General features: G+C 33.3%; 2 protein-coding genes across 5 annotated transcripts in view; one reads left to right on the top strand and one right to left on the bottom strand.

Moving 5' to 3' along the window:
• Nucleotides 1-7,156: 7,156 nt before the first annotated feature.
• Nucleotides 7,157-23,411, bottom strand: LOC143231013 (N-acylneuraminate-9-phosphatase). 4 transcript variants are annotated; one of them, XM_076465477.1, is made up of 2 exons: nucleotides 23,280-23,411; nucleotides 7,157-10,463 (listed from the first exon to the last, which is right to left on the bottom strand). In XM_076465477.1, exon 2 carries the CDS (start codon nucleotides 10,434-10,436, stop codon nucleotides 9,777-9,779), a length of 660 nt encoding a protein of 219 aa, XP_076321592.1. In that variant the 5' UTR covers nucleotides 10,437-10,463; nucleotides 23,280-23,411; the 3' UTR covers nucleotides 7,157-9,776. The 4 variants fall into 4 exon arrangements, with proteins under 4 accessions (XP_076321592.1, XP_076321591.1, XP_076321593.1 ...); XM_076465476.1 differs by lacking the exon at nucleotides 23,280-23,411 and adding an exon at nucleotides 16,806-16,930; XM_076465478.1 differs by lacking the exon at nucleotides 23,280-23,411 and adding an exon at nucleotides 16,378-16,594.
• The window catches only part of Ccdc85 (coiled-coil domain-containing protein 85), a 72,365-nt gene continuing 67,280 nt past the window's right edge, over nucleotides 18,448-23,532 (top strand). Inside the window, exon 1 of the mRNA XM_076465472.1 lies at nucleotides 18,448-18,608. The gene's annotated coding sequence lies outside the window, so the exon portion shown is untranslated. The remainder of the gene's footprint in view (nucleotides 18,609-23,532) is intronic.

Genomic DNA, 23,532 nt, shown 5'->3' with positions numbered 1-23,532 from the left:
TGTGAATTGATAGACAAGAGAGAAGACAGCTGGTCAACAGCATCAATCTGATCAAATGGTGGGATTTTACTATCACTCTTATAACGCACCCAACCACCCACCATTCAAAAGTGTGTGGCGTGTTTTTGTGGCAATGGAAACGAAGTATGAAGCCCCAGCTAGTACAGTGGTAAGTCTATGGATTTACAACGCTAAAATCAGGGGTTCGATTCTCCTCGGTGGGCTCATCAGATAGTTTGATGTGGCTTTGCTATAAGAAACAAAACGCAGACACACGAAGTATGAGCATTCGGATTTACAATCCAGGCATGCTAACCACTACTGGATAACTTTTTTTTTCATAATAACTGAATTTGACAGGGATACTTTATGTATTACACCCATTTCGATTTTTAAGAATCAATGAACATACACTGGTACTATATTAAATGTCAAACATTTATACGTATTTAACAAAAATATATTTAAAAACTACGACTAATATATCTATATTAACAGTGAGTTTCCGAGTTTTGGTAAATTGTTAAAGTTCAATGTACCTTTACGTTGAGCAAATTATTGATATTTCAGATGTTGTTCATTCTTTAGCTGTAATTTATGATAAAATCTTGAGTTCTATATTCCTCTACGACACTCCACGTTTTGGTGGTTATTGCACTCGACTCGCAATTTGAAACTCACGAGATCGAAATCCGTCACTAAAAATACTCGCCCTTTCAGCCGTAGGTTTGTTATAATGTGACGGTCGGTCAGTCCCACTATCCGTTGGTGAAGAAAAGCCCGAGTGGTAGATAGTTTCTTCTAGCAGCCTTATCTAGCATGTCGCGTTAAAAATAAGGATGATTAGCGCAGACAGCCCGCGGGTGCTTTTATGAAAAATCCAACAATCTAACAAAATATATTCTTCTCCTCTGCAAGTTGCGTCTTGATGAATTATTAAAATTTGTGCAAACATGTCAATAAATTTCACATTTTGTAATTTTCCAGCTCTCAAGTTATCAGCAGTCCACAACTTTTTTGCGATTTCTATTTAAAGCATATCTAATAGTTTGGTGTATATGAAATATTATGTGAATTTACTATATATAAATGCATTTATTATGGCATAAAAATGTTATTATTATTATTATTTGTTTTATTTTTTATAAATAATAAATCTTCTCACTTCCTGCTTACTATGGAGACAGGAACATCTACTTAATTGTACGAAGTGTTTATTTTGAATTTTGTTTAAAGATGTGAACTTTGTGTGAAACCTTCATCTGAGAAATTTATCTGAAGTAAAAAATTAGAATGATATATAACTCACACGACCCTCATCAAAAACTACTATTTGTATCTGTAATCAGTTTCATGAATTAGTTTGGTTTTAAATTTTGCGCAAAGTTACACGAGAACTATTTACGCTCCTCTTCCCTAATTTAGCAAGGAAAGACTAGAGAATAGGCAGGTAGTTACTGCCAACTCTTTTACCGACGAATAGTGGGACCAACCGTCACATTATAACACTCCACAGCTGAAAGGGCAGTTATATTTAAGCGGACGGGGATTCGAGCCCGCAACCCTCAGATTGTGAGTCACATAAAAAATGGAGTGTTTTTCCAAGCTGACAGGATAGTGTTTTTAAAAACTAAGCCTTGACACAAAGGTAGCAAGAAAGTTCGTTTTAAGAAAAAACTACATTTAGGAGCAGAAAAAGTAAAAACACTAATATATGTTAATATTCCTGAAAGACGTTTATTTTAGCTGAAAATCAACCAAATCTTCCCTATATTTTTCCAATATTTTTCTACAATATTTATTCTACCAAAACCATGTACACAAGTTTTTGTTTATTTGTCTGTTTAGTGTAGCAACACAAGAAGTTAACTGCGGTCTGCCCACTAAGGAGAATCAAATTCTGGATATTAATCGTTGTAATTCTGTAAACTTACTGCTGTTCCACTAAGAACACGTTAACTATGTCAGGGAGAACTTATTGCCTGATTCTATTTGTCCTCTATAGCGAGAAAAAAACAGTTTGTTACCTTAACCTACATAAATAAACAGCGAATAGAATTAGCAATTAACCGTTTCATCTATAACAGACTTCAGCGTTTGACTTAGTAATTGTTATTGTTTTTTTCATTTTATAAAATCAACATAATTCTTCATCTGAGCAGCATCTAAGAAAGAAAAAAATGGTTCAGTATGTGATTATGTGCATTTTATTTAGATGGTATAATTTTTTCTTACTTGTACCTGATTCTTGTAACCGACTTACACAACATTTACTCTGTATTAACCACTCTGTAGTTACGACTCAACGTTCCTCAGTCCTTGGCAGATCAGCTGTTGCAGGAAAATACAGCGATTGTTTATACCCGTTCAACATGCTTCAGTTGCGTAGCTGGGGTTTTCAGCCCCCAGGGACAAAGTTAGTTTTCGCGCCCCCTCTTGACAAAATGTAAGCCATAATTCCTAATTATGTGACATCAATTTGCCCCCCCCCCCCCTCTAGCTACGCCACTGTTCAGTTTACCACATTAGAGCAGCCTAAGTACTTTAAATATTGTATACGTATATATAAAGATATACATATTTTTTCTTCGGTCGCTAGTGAGTGACGCTCCTGCTACCAGGGATATTTCAGGAAGAACTGCTTTGTGAATGGTTTGGTGGTGTTCTTCTAAATATATTACCATTGACCATACATTTAAGTTATTCGGTGAGTATGTTGGAGTGAACAAAGAAAACACTAAAGAAACTAATGCAAATAATCCTAACAGACCTCGAAAACAACTTCTTAACTCTTATGGGCAATAACCACACTTTCGGAGTTGTTCTAAAATAAAATGTGACCTTAAATGATATAATTATGGTAGACAGATTCACTGATGCCCAACATTTAAGTACGAAGCATTATAACAGCGGATTGTTTCGAAAAGTTTGAGAGAAAATAAAATTAGCACACATATTACTCAAAATACTAGGATGAAGTGAAAACCAGGGAAACAAAATCTTGTTCGGCGTTTTCCACTTAACACCTAGCCATACGCAATATTTTAGATTGGCTAGCTACAACATTCTTTAAAACTTTCTAACCAAAGTAGACGACTCCTGTATCCAACAAAATGGTTTGTACCTTGACTCGACAAAAAAAAAAGATAGAATTATTTGTCTATACAACGCTGTTATGGCCTAGTGTAATATCCCACAATTCTCAATTATGTCAGTGGTCATTTCTATTTTATATATTCATAAAAAGATTGATTCTCAGCTCTTGCTAACTTGCATCTACATAGAAACCATTTTTCAGTCAGTCGACACAAAAATGACGTCACATATGGGATGCTTAGCTTAACGACTTGCTCTATCATAACAGTAAAAGGCGTACGTGCCATCAATCACGAGGAGAGTTAAACATTCTGTAGACTACAACACAACATGACATAAGACCTTCAAAAGCAAGAAATAAAAGTATTTGTGACTCTTAACTTTTGTGTTATTTACTCATTAAACAGCACGTTTTGGAAGGTCCTGAGGAAGTATGTTTAGTTATTAGTGTCTCTTCTTTAACACTTGAGTTATGTTGTCGAAAGTAATCCAGTCATCCCCAGTGGCACAGCAGTACGTCTGCGGACTTGTAACACCAAAAACCGACTTTCGATACCCATGGTGGGCAGGGCAAAGATAGCCCATTATGTAGCTGTGTGCTTTGTTACAATTCAACTGAACATAGGATTTGATTAACAGAAACACTAGAAATTAATGGGAACAGATCTAATCGTAACAGAGCCAAACTTATTAGCAAAATGTAAGAGATGAAGAAAACTAAAACCATGCAAGTATATACAAGGGGGTGTACAAAAAAGCCCCTTCCCCTAAAAATGTTATTAAATTGTTGTATCATGTATCAGATAACAAAAAATATGCAAAGCTATATATCTTTATAAAGCACTTGACAAAATCAGTTCAAATATGATCTAAAATCCTAATTTTGTCACTGACTTTAGTAAATACCTGAGCTTTTCATGATTGTGGTTACATTTTATTATAACAAGTGTTGTGTACCTGTAGTAGTTTTTTAGCTATTTCAGGCTGCTTAGATCATTCAAAAGACTGGTAATTTTCAACTTCATTCATAACTTATTTGGAAAGAGAACAGAGTATGAACACTTCAGTTCTAAGTAGTAAATACCATAACACAATTTTTCTCTATGTATATATATTTTTTGAATTATTCACTGGCTCTGTATGGCATTTACTCTAAATGGTTTGCAAAATATACAAATAATTCAAGGGCATCAAAAGACCTTTCAGTCTCTCTGGGATATCCCATTAATCATAATAAACTCTGAACTAAAAATAAAACACTACAAGCCATCCCTTATCATTCAAAAATTTAGCAAGCCCTCCTTTCAAGTAACTGTATTACATCTGAAGGCAACCCATAGTGTTGATGTATCACTTTTCATACTTAATGGTGAAAATTGTAAGAAAAGTGATACATCAGCATTATGAATTCCTTTAACAATCTTGAACACCTCAATCATATCCCATTTAACTCATCTTTTTTCCAAGAGAAAACAATTTCAGAGATCTTAATCTCTCCTCATGTGATAATCCTTCCATCCCAGGTATAATCTAAGTAGCTTTTCTCTGAACCATTTCTAACAATTCAAATGATCTTCCTAAATTAAGGTTGTTGTTTTTTTTTTTAATTTCACACAAAGCTAAACAAATATTACCTGCACAAGCCATCCCTAATTTAGCAGTGTAGGACTAGAGAGAAGGCAGCTAGTGATCACCACCAACCCTTGGGTTACTCTTTTATTAACAAATAGTGGGATTGGCCATAACATTATAATTCCTTTATGACTGAAAGGGCAAGCATGTTTAATGTGACAAATTGCAAGTCAAGCACCCTTAACCACCTGGCCATGCCAGGTCCCTAAATTAAGGAGCCCAAGAATGCACATAATACTCCAAATATGGATTAACCAATGACCTGTACAATGAATTTATAAACATGCAAGTAGCAAAAGCCCATCGTTTGAATGACTTGAGCGACTGATTAACTACAACACCGAGATCCTTTTCTTCCATAAGATTATTCCCACCAAAATTACATTCATAATTCAAATTATATCCCACATGCACTATCTTGTAATTATCATAATTAAAATCCATTTGCCTCTTATTTGTCCAAATAATCAATTATTCAAAATCATTTTGTAAAGCTTGTGTATTTGAAGTTGAGCAAAATATTACACACTGGGCTATCTGTGCTCTACCCACCACATGTATCAAAACCTGTTGTAAGTCTGCAGAAATACCACTCTTTTTGTAAAGCAGTTGCATGCTCCTCATGGCCAGCAACACCAAATATTTTATCAACAGAAAATTTGGGTGAGTTATTAACCATTCCTTAACCTATGTCATTGATATAACTAAAAAATAGCATAGGTCCTAAAACTGAGCCCTCTTGTGATATTAATCTAGTGTAACCAAATTTCATTTATAACCCCAGCTTTCTTCCATCTAGTCACTTTTTATCCAGTGAGCAAACTTATCCTCTACAGATATATATTTCAACAAGCCTTTCATGTGGCACCTTGTCAAACACTTTCTGAAAATTCAAATAAATCTAATTTGCATCCATATCTTTGTACTCTTAAACAGTAAAATTTTCAAAGATTACCAAAAGAAAATAAGTAAAACCATACTGCCTATCTAATAAACTTTTAAACCATGTTAAGTTACTTTGCATAGCATCTTTTATCAGGCTTTGAAAATTTTTCCACAACTGATTTAAGACTTTTAAATTTATAATCAGCGAGACAATTTATCACCTATTAAGTAGTAGAGTTAACATTAGCCAACTTCCAATCTCCTGGTACCTGCCAATTATTCAAACACTTACAAAAAAGTGGTAGCAAGTGGCTCACATATCCAATTCTTAACCTCCTTCAAAACCCCTGAATAAATATTATCTGCCTCAAGATATTCACCATTACAAAAACTTCCCAGTGTTTTTAACAAGTTCAGAATTTATGTAATCATCTTGTTCATCCTTGCAATTTGTCAAGCTGCTGAATGTTGCTTAAATCCTCTTTATTGTAAATTGAAGATAATAACTCAGCACATCATAATCATCAGATAATAACCTTCCTTCTTTATTCCTCAAAGGCCCTACTCCCATCATAACATTGTTTATCACGGATATATGTAAAACCTCTTTACTATTAATATTTTCATTGTAAGCCTACTTTTTTCATAGTTTTATTATTTCCTAATTAACCACTGGTCAACTCTCTTGATCTTCTATAATCCTCCAAGTCTCCCATCATTGCAGTCAAATTAAAACTACTTAAATTTACAATGCATTTCTTTAATTCCATCCTTCACACCTTTTATGAACCAAAGTAGTTTTGGTTTTGTTTTTTGCTTGCAGCAGCTTCTTTTTTTTTCTATAAAGGACATAACTATCATGAATATTTATGAATTATATTTAAAATTTGTTCACATTTGGTCAGTATCTCCAATTAATTACATTGCCAATCCAACAGAATTATTGTCTCATTCCTTCAGAATTTGCTTTAAAGAAGACAAAAAAATGGGAACAAAAAGGGAACCAAAATAATATTATTCCTTATCTATGTATGCAACAAAAGATCAAATGTAATTGAGTTATGATTACAAGCATCCAGGTGTTTTTCAGTCTCAATCCTATTGACCATTTCTTTATTAGATGATACCAAAATAGGTTCCCTAACTAATCATCAATGAAAACTAATTAAAAAGTTGTGTCCTTCCTGACTTCATCTATGTGCTTAGTAAACCAAAAATCTGAACTTGAAAATGGCTTGGTATTCCAACTTGTTGATTTGAAAAAAACTTACCAAGTTCAACTCGCATAAAAAAAGATTTAATGTCCTACAAAGTTGAGCAGGTTTAATAATTTACTTTTCACTTTACTTTTTTCACAGTCATTTATTTCAATAATAAAAGTATATGATTTAAAAACAATGCTTTTATATTAAAATTACTACAATAAAGTATGTTATCATAATAAAAACTTGTATGATAAAAAAGCTGTAATAATATTTATACACAAGAGTCAATTTTAAGAACAGTTTTGCAACAGATATGAAAGTGAACTTTCAACAGCTTATCAAATATAAAGATTGTATTTAATTTAGTCATATAAGTATAGTACATACAGAAACCTTGATCTACACCATGTGATAGACTTAGATACACAGAACAAAAGTGAGAAATTTAGTTTGGTGAAAGGAATAATGTTTTTCCAGCAAGCATAAACCTTCCCCCCTTTCAAAGCATTTAAAATGTGTAAATACAGAGACTGTCCAAATCTAAAATATTGAAGACAATTATTCAATTTTCTAATATACCTGTACAGCAAATTAAAACATCACCAAAACAGCACATACTATATAATGATTATCCAAAATATAAGTAAGATGTGTAATATAGAGTGGATTCAAACTGCCACAATAATTACATGCATAGTATAACTATATATAAAGTACTATGATGGATTATCAGGTCACTTTCATATGTCAAGGCTATGTAGTTGTGATTATAAGGTTGAAAATGGGCATAAAAGCTCTCAAAATTAATTATAAATTACATGCAACAGAAAAGTTACAGGTCCATTCACAATATGCAACTCTGAAAAATTTGAACATAAAAAATAAGTCACCTTTTATATATTAGAAATAAACAATGCTTTCATGATGTGTTTGTGTATATTAATAATATGAAGACACTCATAATACTGGGTTTTCATGAATGATTAATGTTATAAATGCTAAGAATTAATTATTACACCAGGTTTTTCATTGACAACATTACTGAAAATACTAGGTTTTCAGATACTGTTGGCCACTAAACCATTCACTAAAACTTAATATAACATGTGCTCATTTTCAAATATTTATGGCAGTATATAATTGTTTTGAAAAATACCCACATTGTAATTTCTAACATTTATAGTAACAATAAAACAGTCATGGGCAAATGCTACAGTACTAGTTATCTAGTATATCCAATTTTTTGTACATTAAACTTTGTAAAACAGTACTAGGATCTATACAAAGCAAGTTATAAACTTTGATACATTGTTAAATATAAAATGTATTAATAAATATACTAGTCTGATGATCCATGTCAATCTCTAATTATATTAAGGGACACATCCTTGCAAAGACAATACTGAACAGTAATTATAACCTTATCTGTTTTTTTGTATTAACACCAATAATAAGGGGGCAAGTTATACATAAGCAGTTTAACCTTACACCACAGATACACCATACCTTCAGAAAAAACAAACAAAATCTATTAATCTCTCAAACAACATTTCACCCTGGGATAAACTTTATAGCTTGTGTTTTGTGCAAGATACAGTAGAAATAAAGTATGTGTAAATATTTGTTAAGACTTGCACACCAACATAGTGATCATAAAGATTTGGCTTTGTACATCATAAATAAGAAACTGCTTTTGATATATAAAATGCTTGCTTATCCTACTTATTTTAGCTACCTGCATGCCTTCATAAATTTTATTTTTTTTAAGGAGGTTAACTTATTTGAGAAAACAGAAATTGTGTAATTAATGAAAATGTGGTAAGATTATCATATAAAGAAAAATGTAATAACTGCTAATAACACAGATTAATGCTTCTTAACATTTTTAAAATTACTAAAATATGAGTAAAAATACTATCACAACATAAAAAAAGATTCAACTTTTAGGAACTTCTTACCACGTGTTTCATCTGAAGTATACATACATATAGGAAAAACTAACCAGTTTTCTGTTTATATATATATATATATAATGATATTCAAACCTAAGTGGGCCAAAGAAATGGCAGTGTCAATAAATTGTAAAACATATCTTCAACTCTGATTTCTTATTTGCCCAACTATATAAATAACTCAACAAGTTCCTTGCAGTATCTGAGCTGCATCCAAGATCATCTCGTAATCTGATTTCAAAAAGAAATCTTTTATAAATAGAGCCTTTAACATCATAAAAAAGTGTTTTCCAAGTTTATGAAATAAAACAGTAACAAAGTTAATAAAAAATGTTATACACACAATACACATTGAACTTAAAATTGCATTATTTCTCTCTCAGATAATCTTCTTAGAATTATCTAAAAATAGGACTCATCTGTAATATTCTGAATAAGACTACCAGTGCACAGAAAAGTACATATTGTGAGTAGTACATTTAAAAATAATTTGTAAATGCAAATACAAGTTACTAATAAACATCTTGCATAGTACTCTGACACATAAAAACAATTTAAAACACTGGGGTAATAATTTCAACCAAAGATTATTATTTCTTCACTTTCTACTCAAAGTATACTTAAGCTGTATACAGACTGATTAATAGGTTTCAGATGCAAGAAGTTTATACAAATATTATAAACAAAAGTACTAAATTAGTTTGCACAAAGACTACTAACTAAAACTCTACAAATTGAAATAATAATAATAAAAACAGTGTTACATTTTGTTGCACTGTCAGTAATACTGAATAAGTTTTCTTATTTAAATACAATTCAGCACCTTCACATCAAAAGTTGTAAAAATTATATTTTTAAAAAAAAAAAGAAAAGTGTTTTAGTATTCTATATGCAGACCACTATTTGAAAAGTCAATCAAACTGTATCATGCTACAAAGGAATTCAGTTTGAAAATATTATGATTGTTTAGTAAGAAATTTCTATGTCAGTGGTACAAAAATTAGCTTTAACTACTGTATACTGGTGAATAGAATTCAAATGATCTCTTTGTACGGAGCCCAGAGAAACTTCCTTGAGCTGGAAGCAAGTCTAAAAGTTCACAGATATTCCTGAGTTTGTAATCTGGCTGATAATCTAGCTCCTTGTATCCATCCTCATTACGCACAATCCATACTGTTGCCATCACTCCAGCTTGAATCCCTCCAAAGATATCCGACCAAAGATTATCCCCTACCATAATGCAGTCTTTAGGTGAGACATCTAATGCTTGAAATGCTTTCTCAAATATGGTAGCATGAGGCTTTCCTTGGTTGTAATCACCTCCAACAAGAATGACATCAAAGTATTGCTTACCATCTATACTTTCAACTTTTGCCCATTGTGCTTTAGATGATCCATTTGTAATTAGTCCTAACTTGTAGTGCTTCCTTAGGTCAAGTAACATATTTTCCACATCCCTAGAGAGTTTAAAATTGCTCATTGTTTTAGTTTTAAAAATATCATATGCCTCTCGTGCAAAAAACTGGTACTTTGGACCTAATGCTTGTACCCACAGTAATGTTCTCCACTGATCGACATCCATCTGTGTAGGCCCTGGATCTTCAGGCATTTTACAAAGATGTTCAAAAAACTTCTTTGAAGACATTTCAGCTGCAATGTCCCGCATTCCATTCTCACATAGATATCTACTCACCTAAAAAAAATAAAATTTAGCTTTTTAATGACATATTAATGTGTCAAATCACCCCATGCCTAAGATCAAAAACCTATTTTGAAATTATTATTTATTACATCTAAAAGTGAAAACACTACAATTTTCATACTGCTACAGATGCATTGCAAATTGATATTTGAATTGAAAGAGTCAAATACATTACCTCTCTTTAGTTCCATTCCATTCAGTAAATTCCAAGTATAGACTGGTTAAATTTCCAAAAACACCTTACCCATTAACAGGGATCTAGTTCTCCTTAATTCTAAAAATTAAACATTAGGTCACACAATAGTTTGAGAAATTCAATGAGTTGAGAGACTGCTAACTTAGAACAGTAAAAATCCTCTGGAGAAGATGCTATATTAGACCTTCATTTTAGTTTTGAGGGAGCAACAAGTCTTTTCCCATGCTTTTACATTCTATCCACACTATTAAAAAGGCTTCCAGTAAGTTTCCTCACAAAAAGTTAATTTACAAAACTAAATTCTAATGGAATTTATAAAAGTGTTATTATATTTACATTTCATGTACCTTTTCCTTTGCCATTTACTTAAACTTCATTTTGAATTTATTTTAGCATTATGCCAGTTCAGACTACATTAGAATTGATTGTAATGCTATTCTATTATTCTCATAGTGAGACAAACTGAATGAATCTGGGTTGATCTGACATCTATGTCGCAATAACCAAAGTCATGTAAAATGAGTTGTTTGTAATATGTAAATAAGTTTGTCATATGTTTGGTCAGTAGATAATAATAATCCCACTTAAAATTATAATCTTGTGGTTTGGTAGCAAATAAAGTGAACTGCAGACTGCTTCTGCTAGATGCTTTAAAATTTTCAAATTAAATACTTCTTAAAAATTCTGTTAGAGTTAATACATGTAAGTGTTGCAAGTCATAAGTAATCAAGAGTTTGAAAATGTTGTATTACTATTTGGATTTTGTAATAACTTGTGGACTTACAAACCTACATTTTTTTCTGGTTCTTTTACCTAATTTCTAGCATTGGGTTTATATTAACAAATTAGACATTTCAAGTTCACTTGTGTTGTTTGTAAAACTGGGCTTAGAAAAGTTAGCATTTTTCCATACATGAATGTTTTCAGATAGATGATCATCTCTCTGCACTACAAAGAGTAATTACCTGCATGTGTCACAAAACTTAAATAAAGCTCACCCCTAAAAGTGTTTGTGTGTACTGCACCAATCTATAACATCATTGTCATCATCGTCATTAGATTATTTCTCTACCAACAGAGCACATCCTCAACAGAGTTATTCCTATGAGCATTAGATTTGAAAACAGACTTCTTCTTCATCAGGCAAATTAAATGCATTGTAAGTAGGAAGGAAATGTGAGTATCCATCAAAGATGCATTTTCAGGTAAGAGAACTTCTTTTCACCTTCCTACATCACAAACAGTTAGAATTCCACATAAAAATGGTTGGGGAGGGGAAGGGGAGCAATGCACGGGACTGACAAAGATGAGATCCTTTTGTAACATGCCACCAGAAAAGTAAAGCCCAAAAAAGTGTGTCATGCCAGGCTATGGTTATCCTAGGAGACTGCTTTCATATCAAGCACAGAATACTTTTCACTTAGAGGTACTAGAGCAAAATAATTTGACATAATCTTTTACATAGTACTGAGGTGTCATTAAGATGATGGAATGGTAGATTGCTCAACCATCCACTATTTCATAGCCAGAAAGCCAAGCACAAGTGCATTGTATGGCTAGGACTACAAGTCAGAGCATTCAGCATTAATGAAATATGAGATATACTCACCATAAAAAAAAGATCAGGTGCAGAGAGTAGCACCCCAGAACTGTGTCTAAGGCAAATCCAAAACCACTAATACTGAAATGAGGGATTTTCTTAATTCCACGAGTAAAAATGAAGAAAATTTTTACATGCAAGAACACCACAGGGGTACAGAGACCAGTCATCAGGCACAACCATTTAAAATTAGGTCCCACACTGAGAGACAGTACATTGGGTTACCACAACTAAAGGCAGTGGGTTCAAACCAGGTGTAAGGGCAGGAAATCTGGTGCTGCCATTTTTTTTTCTTTGTCAAGTGCAGAATGGCCTGGAATATAAACACAAAGAAAAAGAAATGCATATATACTTAGGCACCACCAAAACAATCTTGTGGAAAATTACATTTTAACTATTTGCACTGAGCAGGAGTTGATTGGCTTTATGCTATCCATACTTGCTAGCTCAGTGTTGATTTTGGGTAAGTATTCCCTGTGAAGCAACAGTGGCTATTCACTGGGTTCAATCATCTCTATAATACAGATAAAAGCTGAAAAAAGATGACTGAGACCTAAAAAATGAGGAGAAAAATAACTTGATCAGAGTCACTGTGAAGATTGAACAATCACAACTGAAGAGATGAAAGTCAAGTTAGATAAAACCTCATTGTAATGCAAGTAATAGGATGCTAACATGTCAGATCATCCACATCTCCATCTGAAAGTTCTCAAATAGGGGACATCAATGGCCTGTAAAGACTGGAATTTGATACTGAAAGAATCAAAATAAGGAGTAGAATTTAAGGGAGGTGGAAACACAGCAAACCAGCTGAAAACACCAGAGAATGGATAAATCACTATGAAAAAGGTCCAAGTCTAGAAGATGTAGTTAAAACACCACAAGGTGAAAGAGGCTCATACAGTAAGGGAACCCAAGATTCAGCAATAAATTACTGGAAGACTCATAACTGTGAAATCCATCCAGTGAAGGATTAAAGTGGAGGTTACCTGATCCATATTAGGAGGAAAAAAGAATGAGAAGCAAAACTAGGTGTTGAAACAAAAATTGAAGAAATAAAACATAGGGCAGGTTTAAAGGTTCAACTAAGGTAACATAAGCAGGATTTCTTGAATTCTGAATCCAAGATCAGAAACGAACCAGCCACATGGTTTATGATGGTAACATTAGTGGTCTCAGTGTCTCCAGTCACAATTAGATGACTCCTGTGAAGGAGTGTTAAAACCTTCACAAAACAGAAATGTTGGAACATGAATGCAGAATCTAGTTAGACCATGAAACTGATGTTTTGGTGTTTTTGTTTTGTTTCAATACTATCAGTTAGAAAATGAGCCAAGTTTGGTAATTATGCATAAATTTAATAACATATTTAAAGAATAAAGTCTATAGTGCAGACCGTACCATCATTTCTGGCTTATGATTAAGTGAACACTCCTGATGAACCTGTAAAGCAAAACATTGAGTGCCTAATTAAATAAAAACATTTTGGAGTTACCAGGCTGTTTGTTTCTAATGTTAACTTTAAAGAATACTGAATAAAACTTGTACATTGGATTAAACAACAAATCAAAGCCACATGAAATTAAATCAAACTGATGTTTTTACAAGAAAAGATGCAAGTAATATTCCTGACACTGAGAATTATTTTGAAAGTATTGGAATTGATCTGAATTATGTATGCATTAATACCTTACCAACAAGTAAAAAGAAAGAATAAGAAGAAAGATAAAGAACCATGGCCAAACAAGGTTTTCCATGACGATCCATATGAGAAAAAAAAATCTTCTTACAAATGTTTTGACTTTCTTTAGAGATTTTATTGCTTATATAGATAAGGGTAAAATGTAGATAGAGTACATCTTATTTTTTCAGGATGCTTTTGATAAAGTACTAAATAAAGAATAGCAAAGAAACTTTCCTCTGTAGATGGGTTAGGAGCTAAGTAAGCTCAAAAGGTTAAGGGTTGGCTAGAAGAGAGGAAGCAAAGGGCTCTAATATATTGGAGTTATAAATTATATATTATAGTTAGATTGAAGTTATAAGTTTTGTACCTCAAGTCTCTATGCTGGGATCTGCACTTTTTTTGACAAATGTTAATGATATTAATAGCAGAATGTTCAACAAACTGGTCAATTTTGTTGATGATATTAAAGTTTTGGGTGCAGTTAGCTGTGAGTAAGATGCTGTTATTGGATCATATGATAAGTTAAACAAAATTGACAGCATTCAATTATGCAAAATAATTAATATTGTACCTTAATATAAGCTATATTGCAACCTTCATAAATATCAACTTCATATTGTTATAAAAGGGTTTTGGGTGGTTTGTCAATCAGTATCTTATGTCTTCCAAGCAGTATGTTGTTACTAGTGGGAAGGTAAGTAGGATTTTGAGTTGTATCTGCAGGAATATTAAAGAGAAGTTAAAGAAAACATTATAGAACTCTTATTTAAATAAACTCTGGGTTGGCCCCATGTGGAGTATTGGACTCCCCACTTTAAGGACATTGAATTGTTGGAAATGGTTCAAAGGAGATCAATATACAGTAGGCAGATGTCTAAGGGTTAGAAGCTTAAGGTATTTGCACCTTTACTGAGATACAATATCATAAGAGAAAACCAATGTAGATACACCAAAAGGAAATCTTGCCTTACTAATCTGTTATCTGTTCTCAAGGAAGTTACTTCTTATCTGAACAATGGGGGAGGCAAGAACTTTGTGTACTTAACTTTTGATAAAGTGACATACTCAATAAAAAGTAAGAAAATAAAAGTTAATAAAAAACAATATAGTTAATTTTAATCAAATTGTAGGGTAATTAGATGATAGAAAGTAAAAGGTTATTTTTTAATGGAATACAATAAGACTGAACCCTTATTATCAGTGAAATGCCTCAGGGGTCAGTCCTTGAACCTTTTTTTTAATATTTATATTAATTATTAATATTGGTAAGGGAATAATGAAAGTTTCCTGATTACATTAAAATCTTAGGTATTGGTGCCTGTATTAATAATATTAACTACATGTTGACTTGAAGCAGCTGGGAAGTTACAGAAATATTTGGCAAATAAAAGCATTTGAATTACCAAACTTTGTACCACATATTTAATATAATGACAACACACTTGAGATCAGTACTAGTAGCATGATTGAAGAAAAAGATTTTGGAACAGATCCATTTTCAGGAGATAAGTTAATCAAAGTCAAACCATCAAAGCAATGACCTTTTGTTAGCAGTAAATATAATGTTTTAAGGTTTTACACTAAAGTGCAATATTTAAAAAAAATGTCATAGGTAAGAGGAAAGAAATAAAAAGATATCCTAGGATCGAGTATAAACCGGATAACAAAGTAACCTTTCTTGATGACGAGAAACCAACTTGAAATAAAAATGTATCTCAGAACGGCTGGTATGGGTATTAACACTTCTATCGATAAGCAAAGATAAAGTTTGTTAACCTGAAGATGACCTAAGAAGGTCAAAACGTTGTTCCCTGCTTATCGATAAAAGTGTTAATACCCATACTAGCTGTTCTGAGATATAAGGTAACCCTTCAATAATCTGATGCAAATTCAGTGAAACTTGTACTATTAAGTTACAATAACTAGGTTTCGGATCTGCTTTTGAAATTGAACATTTTAAATAAACAGTAACGTAAATCCTCGGTTAGAAATTTCAGCAACTGTTTTCAACGCAAGACACTTTTTTTTAAAGATAACATTATAAAACTGTTCTTTTTTTGTTAAACCATATCAAACACTAAACTGTACAAAGTAAATTATAAATTGAAGCAAGATACAACACGTATCAAAATAATTTTGACGTTCATTTAAAAAATAAGTTATTTTTAATATTAGTAATAGATACAGTATTTACAACGTCTAAACGTTTTACATATCTTGCAGGAATATTATTTACCTCTTTGCAAGCACGCAAGGCAATACCCCTTGTGTCAATTAGAGTATTGTCGAGGTCAAACAAAATTGTTGAAATATCCCTCAACTTTTCTCTTCCTAATTTTAGATCCATATGACTTCTTTCTACTTAGCCACACATCTACTTTAGCTCCGTGGGCTAACTGCGCAAGAATTTATAAACAAATCTTACCGCGTTTCAAGGTAAATTCTTATGAAACTGTACTCCAGCGAACAGAAGTATCGTGCACATTCGCACGTTCGCATGCCTATTTTCTGAATAAGAGAGACAGTGAGTTAAAATATGACCGCTGTGATTGGACAATATATTAAAAAATTTACAGTTCCACAGAAATATCAATCGAAACAATTATCAGACTTTTCCGTCGTTCTGATGATACTAAGAACACTAGGGTGTAATAGGAAGGAACACAGTCAATACACATCGATTTTATGGGCTTTGGTGATTCACCACTAGTGAAAAACATTTATTATTGTAAAGAAAATACGTATATGGTAAACCGTATAAATGCTTTATTCTTCACTCTAATGTAATGAAACATGTTTTTGACATGAGAACTAGCAATAAGCAAGGATTTCAGTTTTTACGAAAATACTCACCATCCCTTTCGTAAACGATTCTGTGGCAGTATGCGCATGCGTAAGATACTGACGAGACAGTCATTCCTATCGTATTCTTGTTGGATATTATGCATGTTAAGCAAGATATTTTAGGTAATGTTACTGCTGTTTATTTTATTTAGTGAAGGTAATTTCTTTTGCGTTATTGTTTTAATTCAAAAATACTTTTACTTATAATAGCTTTAACTTCGAACTCAGTTTCAAATGTCACACCAACACTATGTTCTCCTTGTGTCTTATTAGGATAATATTTATTAACCAATGTTTCCACTGACGTCACAAAACTGATAGAAACCAATTCCATCGGCCATACGAGTAGGTGTAAAACATTAAATATGATGAATGCATTTAAGCCACAACTGGTTAGAAATTTTTCTTTAAAACTCCTCAATCACGTCAAACCTTGCTAACAAGTATAAATAAAAATGAAGTTAATATCGACGTTGTGGTGTTTAACAGTATCTATTTGTTAAGCGCATAGCTACACAATGGGCTATCTGTGCTCTGCCCAAAACGGTTGTCGAAAGCTGAATTTTAGCATTGTGTTTTCAGTCAGTACTATCTAAGCCTTTTCTTTATTTTAATAAAAAGTACAAAATCTAACTTACGATATTTTAGCCATAATCGAGAATATGGAGAAATGATTAGGTGTGACAACGAAATGTGTCCTTTTGGATGTTTTTTTTCCTTTAAATTATTAAAAATGAAACAGTCTCCTAAAGTTGATTGGTTATTGTTCTAATTGTAAAAAAAAGAGTCGTAAGAGTGCAGGAAAACAACTAACTTGCAACTCTAAAAATTCACTTTAATATATATAGTTGTTTTATAAATTTAATTACTACAATTTAAATGTATCACGCAAATATAGTTTTATTTTCACATGTTCAAATTTATTTCTTCTTGCTGTGCGCAATTTCACGTTAGATAATATGAAATAGTTGTACTAGATGCATAGGTACTTCAACGAATTTTAAAGAATATATTCCACATGTTATCCTTCTAATGAGAAGCTGAGCTAATTTTTCCAATAGAGAACGCTAGTAGCGATGTGGTGGTAATCTATAGTCATATTATCAAGCTTTCTGTTTGTTTCATAAATATTATAACTCAACTCAAAATACGTCAAACAACTTGTTGCGTGTGTGGATGCTATAAGAAAGGAGATCATTCGTTGCCTTTAAGTCTGGAAATGTCTAGAAAGTGGCTTCATGCATTCAAACAAGCCTAGTAAAAACCGAAGAAAGAAGTTGTATGTTAAAACCGCTTCGTGCTTGACATCTATGTATCTGAAACTACCATAGGCACATGTTTAATAAAGTTTTTAAATAATTTTGCTTTTCATTTAAAATTTGTCTAAAATTATAACCTTTTTATATTGAGTCAAGTTTTATAATGTTATTTTAAAATACACCCTCCCACCACGTTCCATTTATAGAAGTTTATTCAACAAAATTATTTTTATAGGCCTATGACTAAGTTTAAAAATAATGTTATATGACACATAATAGACTAATATTTAAATCATACTTCCTCATATGTTAAAATCTATGGTAGGCCTGGAAAGTGATTGTCAGTAAATATTGCAAAATTAAATATATATAATTTATTTTGTTATTTGAAGCTCCACCCCAAAGAAGACAAGAAACCAGGTACTGTTCCAAATGTGTTCAGCTGGTTACACCGCATCCCGTGTGACGAACACTGTGAGAAACGGATAAAACGCTTCAACCAGCCAATAATTGACACTCTGAGGAAACTATCGTATTGCTAGGCCTATAAAATGTAAGTGGCAGTGTCAAATAAACATACTTAAATAACAAGTTAATCATTATCGTTATTTTCATTCAATAGCTACAATTATATCATTTATTTCATCATTTAGAATAAGGTTCTTACCAACATATTGAAACTGTGTTTGTTTTCATTTAGTAATAACAACAGTTTGACATTGTATATTGTATTGTTGCTCATATTTTGTTTACCTGTTGATCAAATCGGTTTTTCAGCTAATAGTTTTAACTTCACTGTATTTACATTCCGTCTGAATCATGCTAAATTCCGGTTTTCACGTGTTTCACCAATTTTATTGGAATTGGTAAAAATAAATATCAGGAAAACAAGTGAAATTAAAGTACTGCTCAAATAGGTGACAGCTTCGATACTGGTGTCACCGTTCATTAAGAATTTCGCGCACGATCCCTCATTCGAAACAAATTGGGATTGAATACAGGATTAACTCGACCTTCTCATGCTTTGATGGCATCATAATGAGTCATGTATCTGATAATAAGAAAAGCTGCAAATTACCTATGGTTTCAAATTTTTCGAACACCTTATACGTATAAATACCAATTTTGGATTCCATGGAAATGCCTTGGCATAATGTTGATTAATTAGAAAAAAAGGCAAAATGCTTTTAATTTGTTTGTCATTTTTTATTGACTATTAATTCCTATATTTCAATCTCTTTTCAACTTTTTTTGCTCAAGCATTTTAATATACCATAAATTCGGACCATCAATTTGAGATATCACGATTCAGTCTTTTAAAATTGTTGAATTATCTGCATCGTAGCCCCTATAAACATGAAAATATTATTTTTCTTCTGCATCTTCTTCCATTCTCGCAGTATGCCCTCCCCCTCCAAAAAACAAAAATAAATACTGGTTTGTTTGTTTGTTTGGAATGAAGCACAAAGCTACACAGTGGGTTACCTGTGCTTCGCCAACCATGAGTATCAAAACCCAGTTTCTAGCGGTGTATTTCCGCAGACATACCACATTTGGGGGGGGGGGGATGGACAAAAAACTAGAAATGCTAATAGCCAGTAATTTTATCAATTCTCAATTGAATACTCAAGGTAAGGTTCAAGCGGCCAAATATCAATCACTGTTATGGGTAGTTGTCTATATGACCAACTTGGTCTAATTACCAATCAATAACCAATTTTCTCGTAACTACCATGGCTGCCAATTTGTTTTATCGTGCGTTTTGACTGCTAACCTATGTTATTTTCTGGAAAAAACATGAAAAGGACTTTTCTCGAATTTGTGGTAATCGAATTTCGATCCCAGTTCTCGATAAATCTAAAATAAGTTAATAATTGATAATTAATACTTAGATTACTAACCATGGTAACAATTGATATCTAATGATCACATTCTTTCATTCTCTCAATCGTAACTTTCTAAGGAAATTAGATTTTATTCACTGTCGAGCGCAAAGCTACGTAATGGGCTAACTATGCTCTGCCTACCGCTTGTATCGAAACCCGATTTTAGCGTTATAAACCCTTACACCCAGTGTCGAGTCCCGGGAGGGGCAAAAGGATTTAGAACAGCGTAACTGTAAATTAAATAAAAGTAGTAACATAATGTAATTCCTCATGAACTTATGGTTCACTTACCTATTAACATCCCACGATGCCGAGGATAACTCAAAAAGTTAATAGAGCCATGATTCAAGATAATGTTAAATATCACCATGTAAATAAACGTCAGATACAACATTAACTATCTATTTAAGAAGATGGATAACACAACAGGCATACAGGCTCTGTTAAGATGCGCGTAGCTATTCAAAGTTCATTATTTGTTTGTTTGTTTTGGAATTTCGCTCGAAGCTACTCGAGGGCTATCTGCGCTAGTCGTCCTTAATTTAGCAGTGTAAGACTAGAGGGAAGGCAGCTAGTCATCACCACCCACCGCCAACTCTTGAGCTACTTTTTTACCAACGAATGACTGTCACATTATAACGCCCCCACGGTTGAAAGGGCAAACATGTTTGGTGTGACGGGGAATCGAACCCGCGACCCTCAGATTACGAGTCTAACGCCTTAACCACCTGACCATGCCGGACCCTTGAAAGTTCATATCTATAAAATTAAAACACACACCAACCTACTAAAGAAATCAAATTCATTGATCGATCCTTAAAACAAAAAAATCTTCCAATTCTATGGATACACTTAAACTACTATTAACCTGAAGGAGAAAAAAATATATACCAATTAAGAGACTAAATTTCGCTTTCGTGCGCAACAACTGCTCATCTTACACACAACTACAACCACAAAAGATAACTTACAGTTTACCGGAAGAAGGGAAAGAATAATTCAGAATCAAAACAGTCAGCAGTCCAGTAAAGCCTTGAAATGTAAACCCCTCTACCACCTTATAAGGTAATCCTGTCTACGAAAGTTGAAAAAAGACAATTATTCCAGCAGAAAAAGTGTAATGACTGCAATTGTAACGAGTTTTACTCTTCCGTAAATTACTTAGAATATTTCTTCGAGTAAATTGTTTCTGAACTTGCAAACAATATGTGCATTTGGGTCAAGGTTAGATTGCAACAGTAAGTATTAAAAATAAAATATAAAACCCAAAACGCTTCATTAGAATTCTTTGTAATACATCAAAATGTACAATGCAAGTTCTTTGAAAATAGCTAAGTCATCAAAAATGATTGAGTGATCCTTCACGTGCTGAATGAAAGAAAAATATATTTCACACATCACTGAAGCAAATCAGTGCATTAAAGTTGCTGTCATAGCAACAGGTGAGTGAGGGGAAAACGATACCTGACGTATGAAAACAAAGACGGTTCAGGAAGTAAAAAACATTTTATTTACATAAGTCATCAAAAGTTTTTCGAAATACAATGATTTCAGTGAAGTCTGATAACGTGGTATATCAGACGATAAGGCCCGGCATGGCCAGGTGGTTAAGGTACTCGACTCGTAATCCGAGGGACGCGGGTTCGAATTCTTGTCGCACCAAACATGCTCGCTCTTTCAGCCGTGTGGGCGTTATAATGTTACGGTCAATCCCATTATTCTTTGGTAAAAGAGTAACCCAAGAGTTGACAGTGGGTGGTGATGACTAACTGCCTTCTTTCTAGTCTACGCTGCTAAATTAGGGACAGCTAGCGCAGATGGCCCTCGTGTAGCTTTGCACGAAATTCCAAAACAAACAATCATACGATATATATTTAATTTTAAGAAAGAATTACACCTAATATTAGGCTTCCCAGTGGCACAGCGATATGTCTGCAGACTCCCACCGAAAAAAAACAGGTTTCGATACTCGTGGTGGGCAGAGCACAGATAGCCCAGTGGGTAACTTTGTACTTAATTTTAAACACACAAACCTAACATTAGTGATATTACTAATATTAACAAAATAATATAGTAATATCAGACAACACCAAGCTTAATGTGAAAATACAAACAGTAGAATTAACACTTAGAAATCGTGAGTTAAATTAAACAAACCATTTAAATTAATAAATAATAAGGTAAACATGTGCGTACCTAGAAAAATGTAAACTGAAGAATAAATGCTAGTACCTCAGCCTCACTTTCAACCGTGTTTGTCTTTACTACCTATAGTCATTTTAAAATTAGAGAAGTTCTACTCTGATTGGCAAATTTGCCAACAGAGTTGAAACTTTGTCAACGCCCGTGCAATCATAGTAGGAGAAGAACGCCCGCGATGCGTGGTGACGTCAACAACTCTCTCTCTAACTTTACTTTTCACAGCGGGTACTACTTTAACTAGTCTTTTAATGTTACAAACACTAACTGCGGAAACAAATGTGTACCACCTTGGCCCTTTGTCTCCGGGTAAGAGCAAGCCCATTGGTCGCATACTTGCACAAATTTATATCAATTAAGGATTTTTGCCTTCCCTATAAACGGGAGTTGAAATAGTCGGTGGCGTACGCAGCGTTGGATTCTGGTATACCAAACTTTTAACATTTGGTTTGTTTATTTGTTTTTGAATTTCGTGCAAAGCTAAACGAGAGCTATCTGCGCTAGCCGTCCCTAATTTTGCAGCGTAAAGGGAAGGCAGCTAGCCATCATCACCAACTCTTGGGTTACTCTTTTACCAACAAATGAATCGAATATGGTGAACAAGGGAGAGAAACAACACAAGTGAACAACTAACAATAATTGTTCGTTTTAGACAAAGCACGGGAGGGGACATGGAGGAGAAAAGTGTTATCTCGTGTCACGAAGAATCGTATCGACCTCATTAAGTTGTATTCGAGCTCACAACTTACTATTTACCAAAATAATCATCTCTGAAGATAATAAGCCGAGCGCACGAGTAACGACGAGTGCGCGAAATATAATATCCCACTGAGGTGAAAACTCGTTCTTTGTGTATGAAACATTTTTCTGGTATTTTGTACTTGATTACCCAAATGTAAGGGGAGGGATGTGTCCTTAAAGTAATTAAAACAATAATATGATATTCCTAGATTATTCACGTAAGAGGTTAGACACGGAAGGTTCTGAACGAATCTTGTGGCTGTGCGGGGCATCCCAGTTAATGTGAAGTTAATCCTAAATTTGTTAAACTTATAACACAACGCAACGTATCAAACACCTCCACTACACCTCCTGTGTGCCAAAGGATGGGAACAAAAATGACAAATTGATTGACTTACCTTGTAGGAGACATAAGATTCAGCAACATTGAATATCAGGTGAAAGTATTAAAATTCAATGGGATGAACGGGACCAGTACAATAAGTGTCTTTAACCTGTTGACTGCCAAGCATTTCAGCTGCTACGGCAACTCCGAACCAAGTTCAAAATACAACTCTAATGCTTCTTCATTTTGTAACCTTTTTCGTGACGCCATTTTGGATCGAAAGTGAAACAATATGTAAGTAGGTCAAATGCATGCATGGTGCTGAC

The sequence above is a fragment of the Tachypleus tridentatus genome, chromosome 10 (genome assembly GCF_004210375.1).
Source record: "Tachypleus tridentatus isolate NWPU-2018 chromosome 10, ASM421037v1, whole genome shotgun sequence".
Classification (NCBI taxonomy): Eukaryota; Metazoa; Arthropoda; class Merostomata; order Xiphosura; family Limulidae; genus Tachypleus; species Tachypleus tridentatus.
The sequence above is the reverse complement of the archived record's forward strand: the minus strand, read 5'-3'. Positions and strand labels throughout refer to the sequence as shown.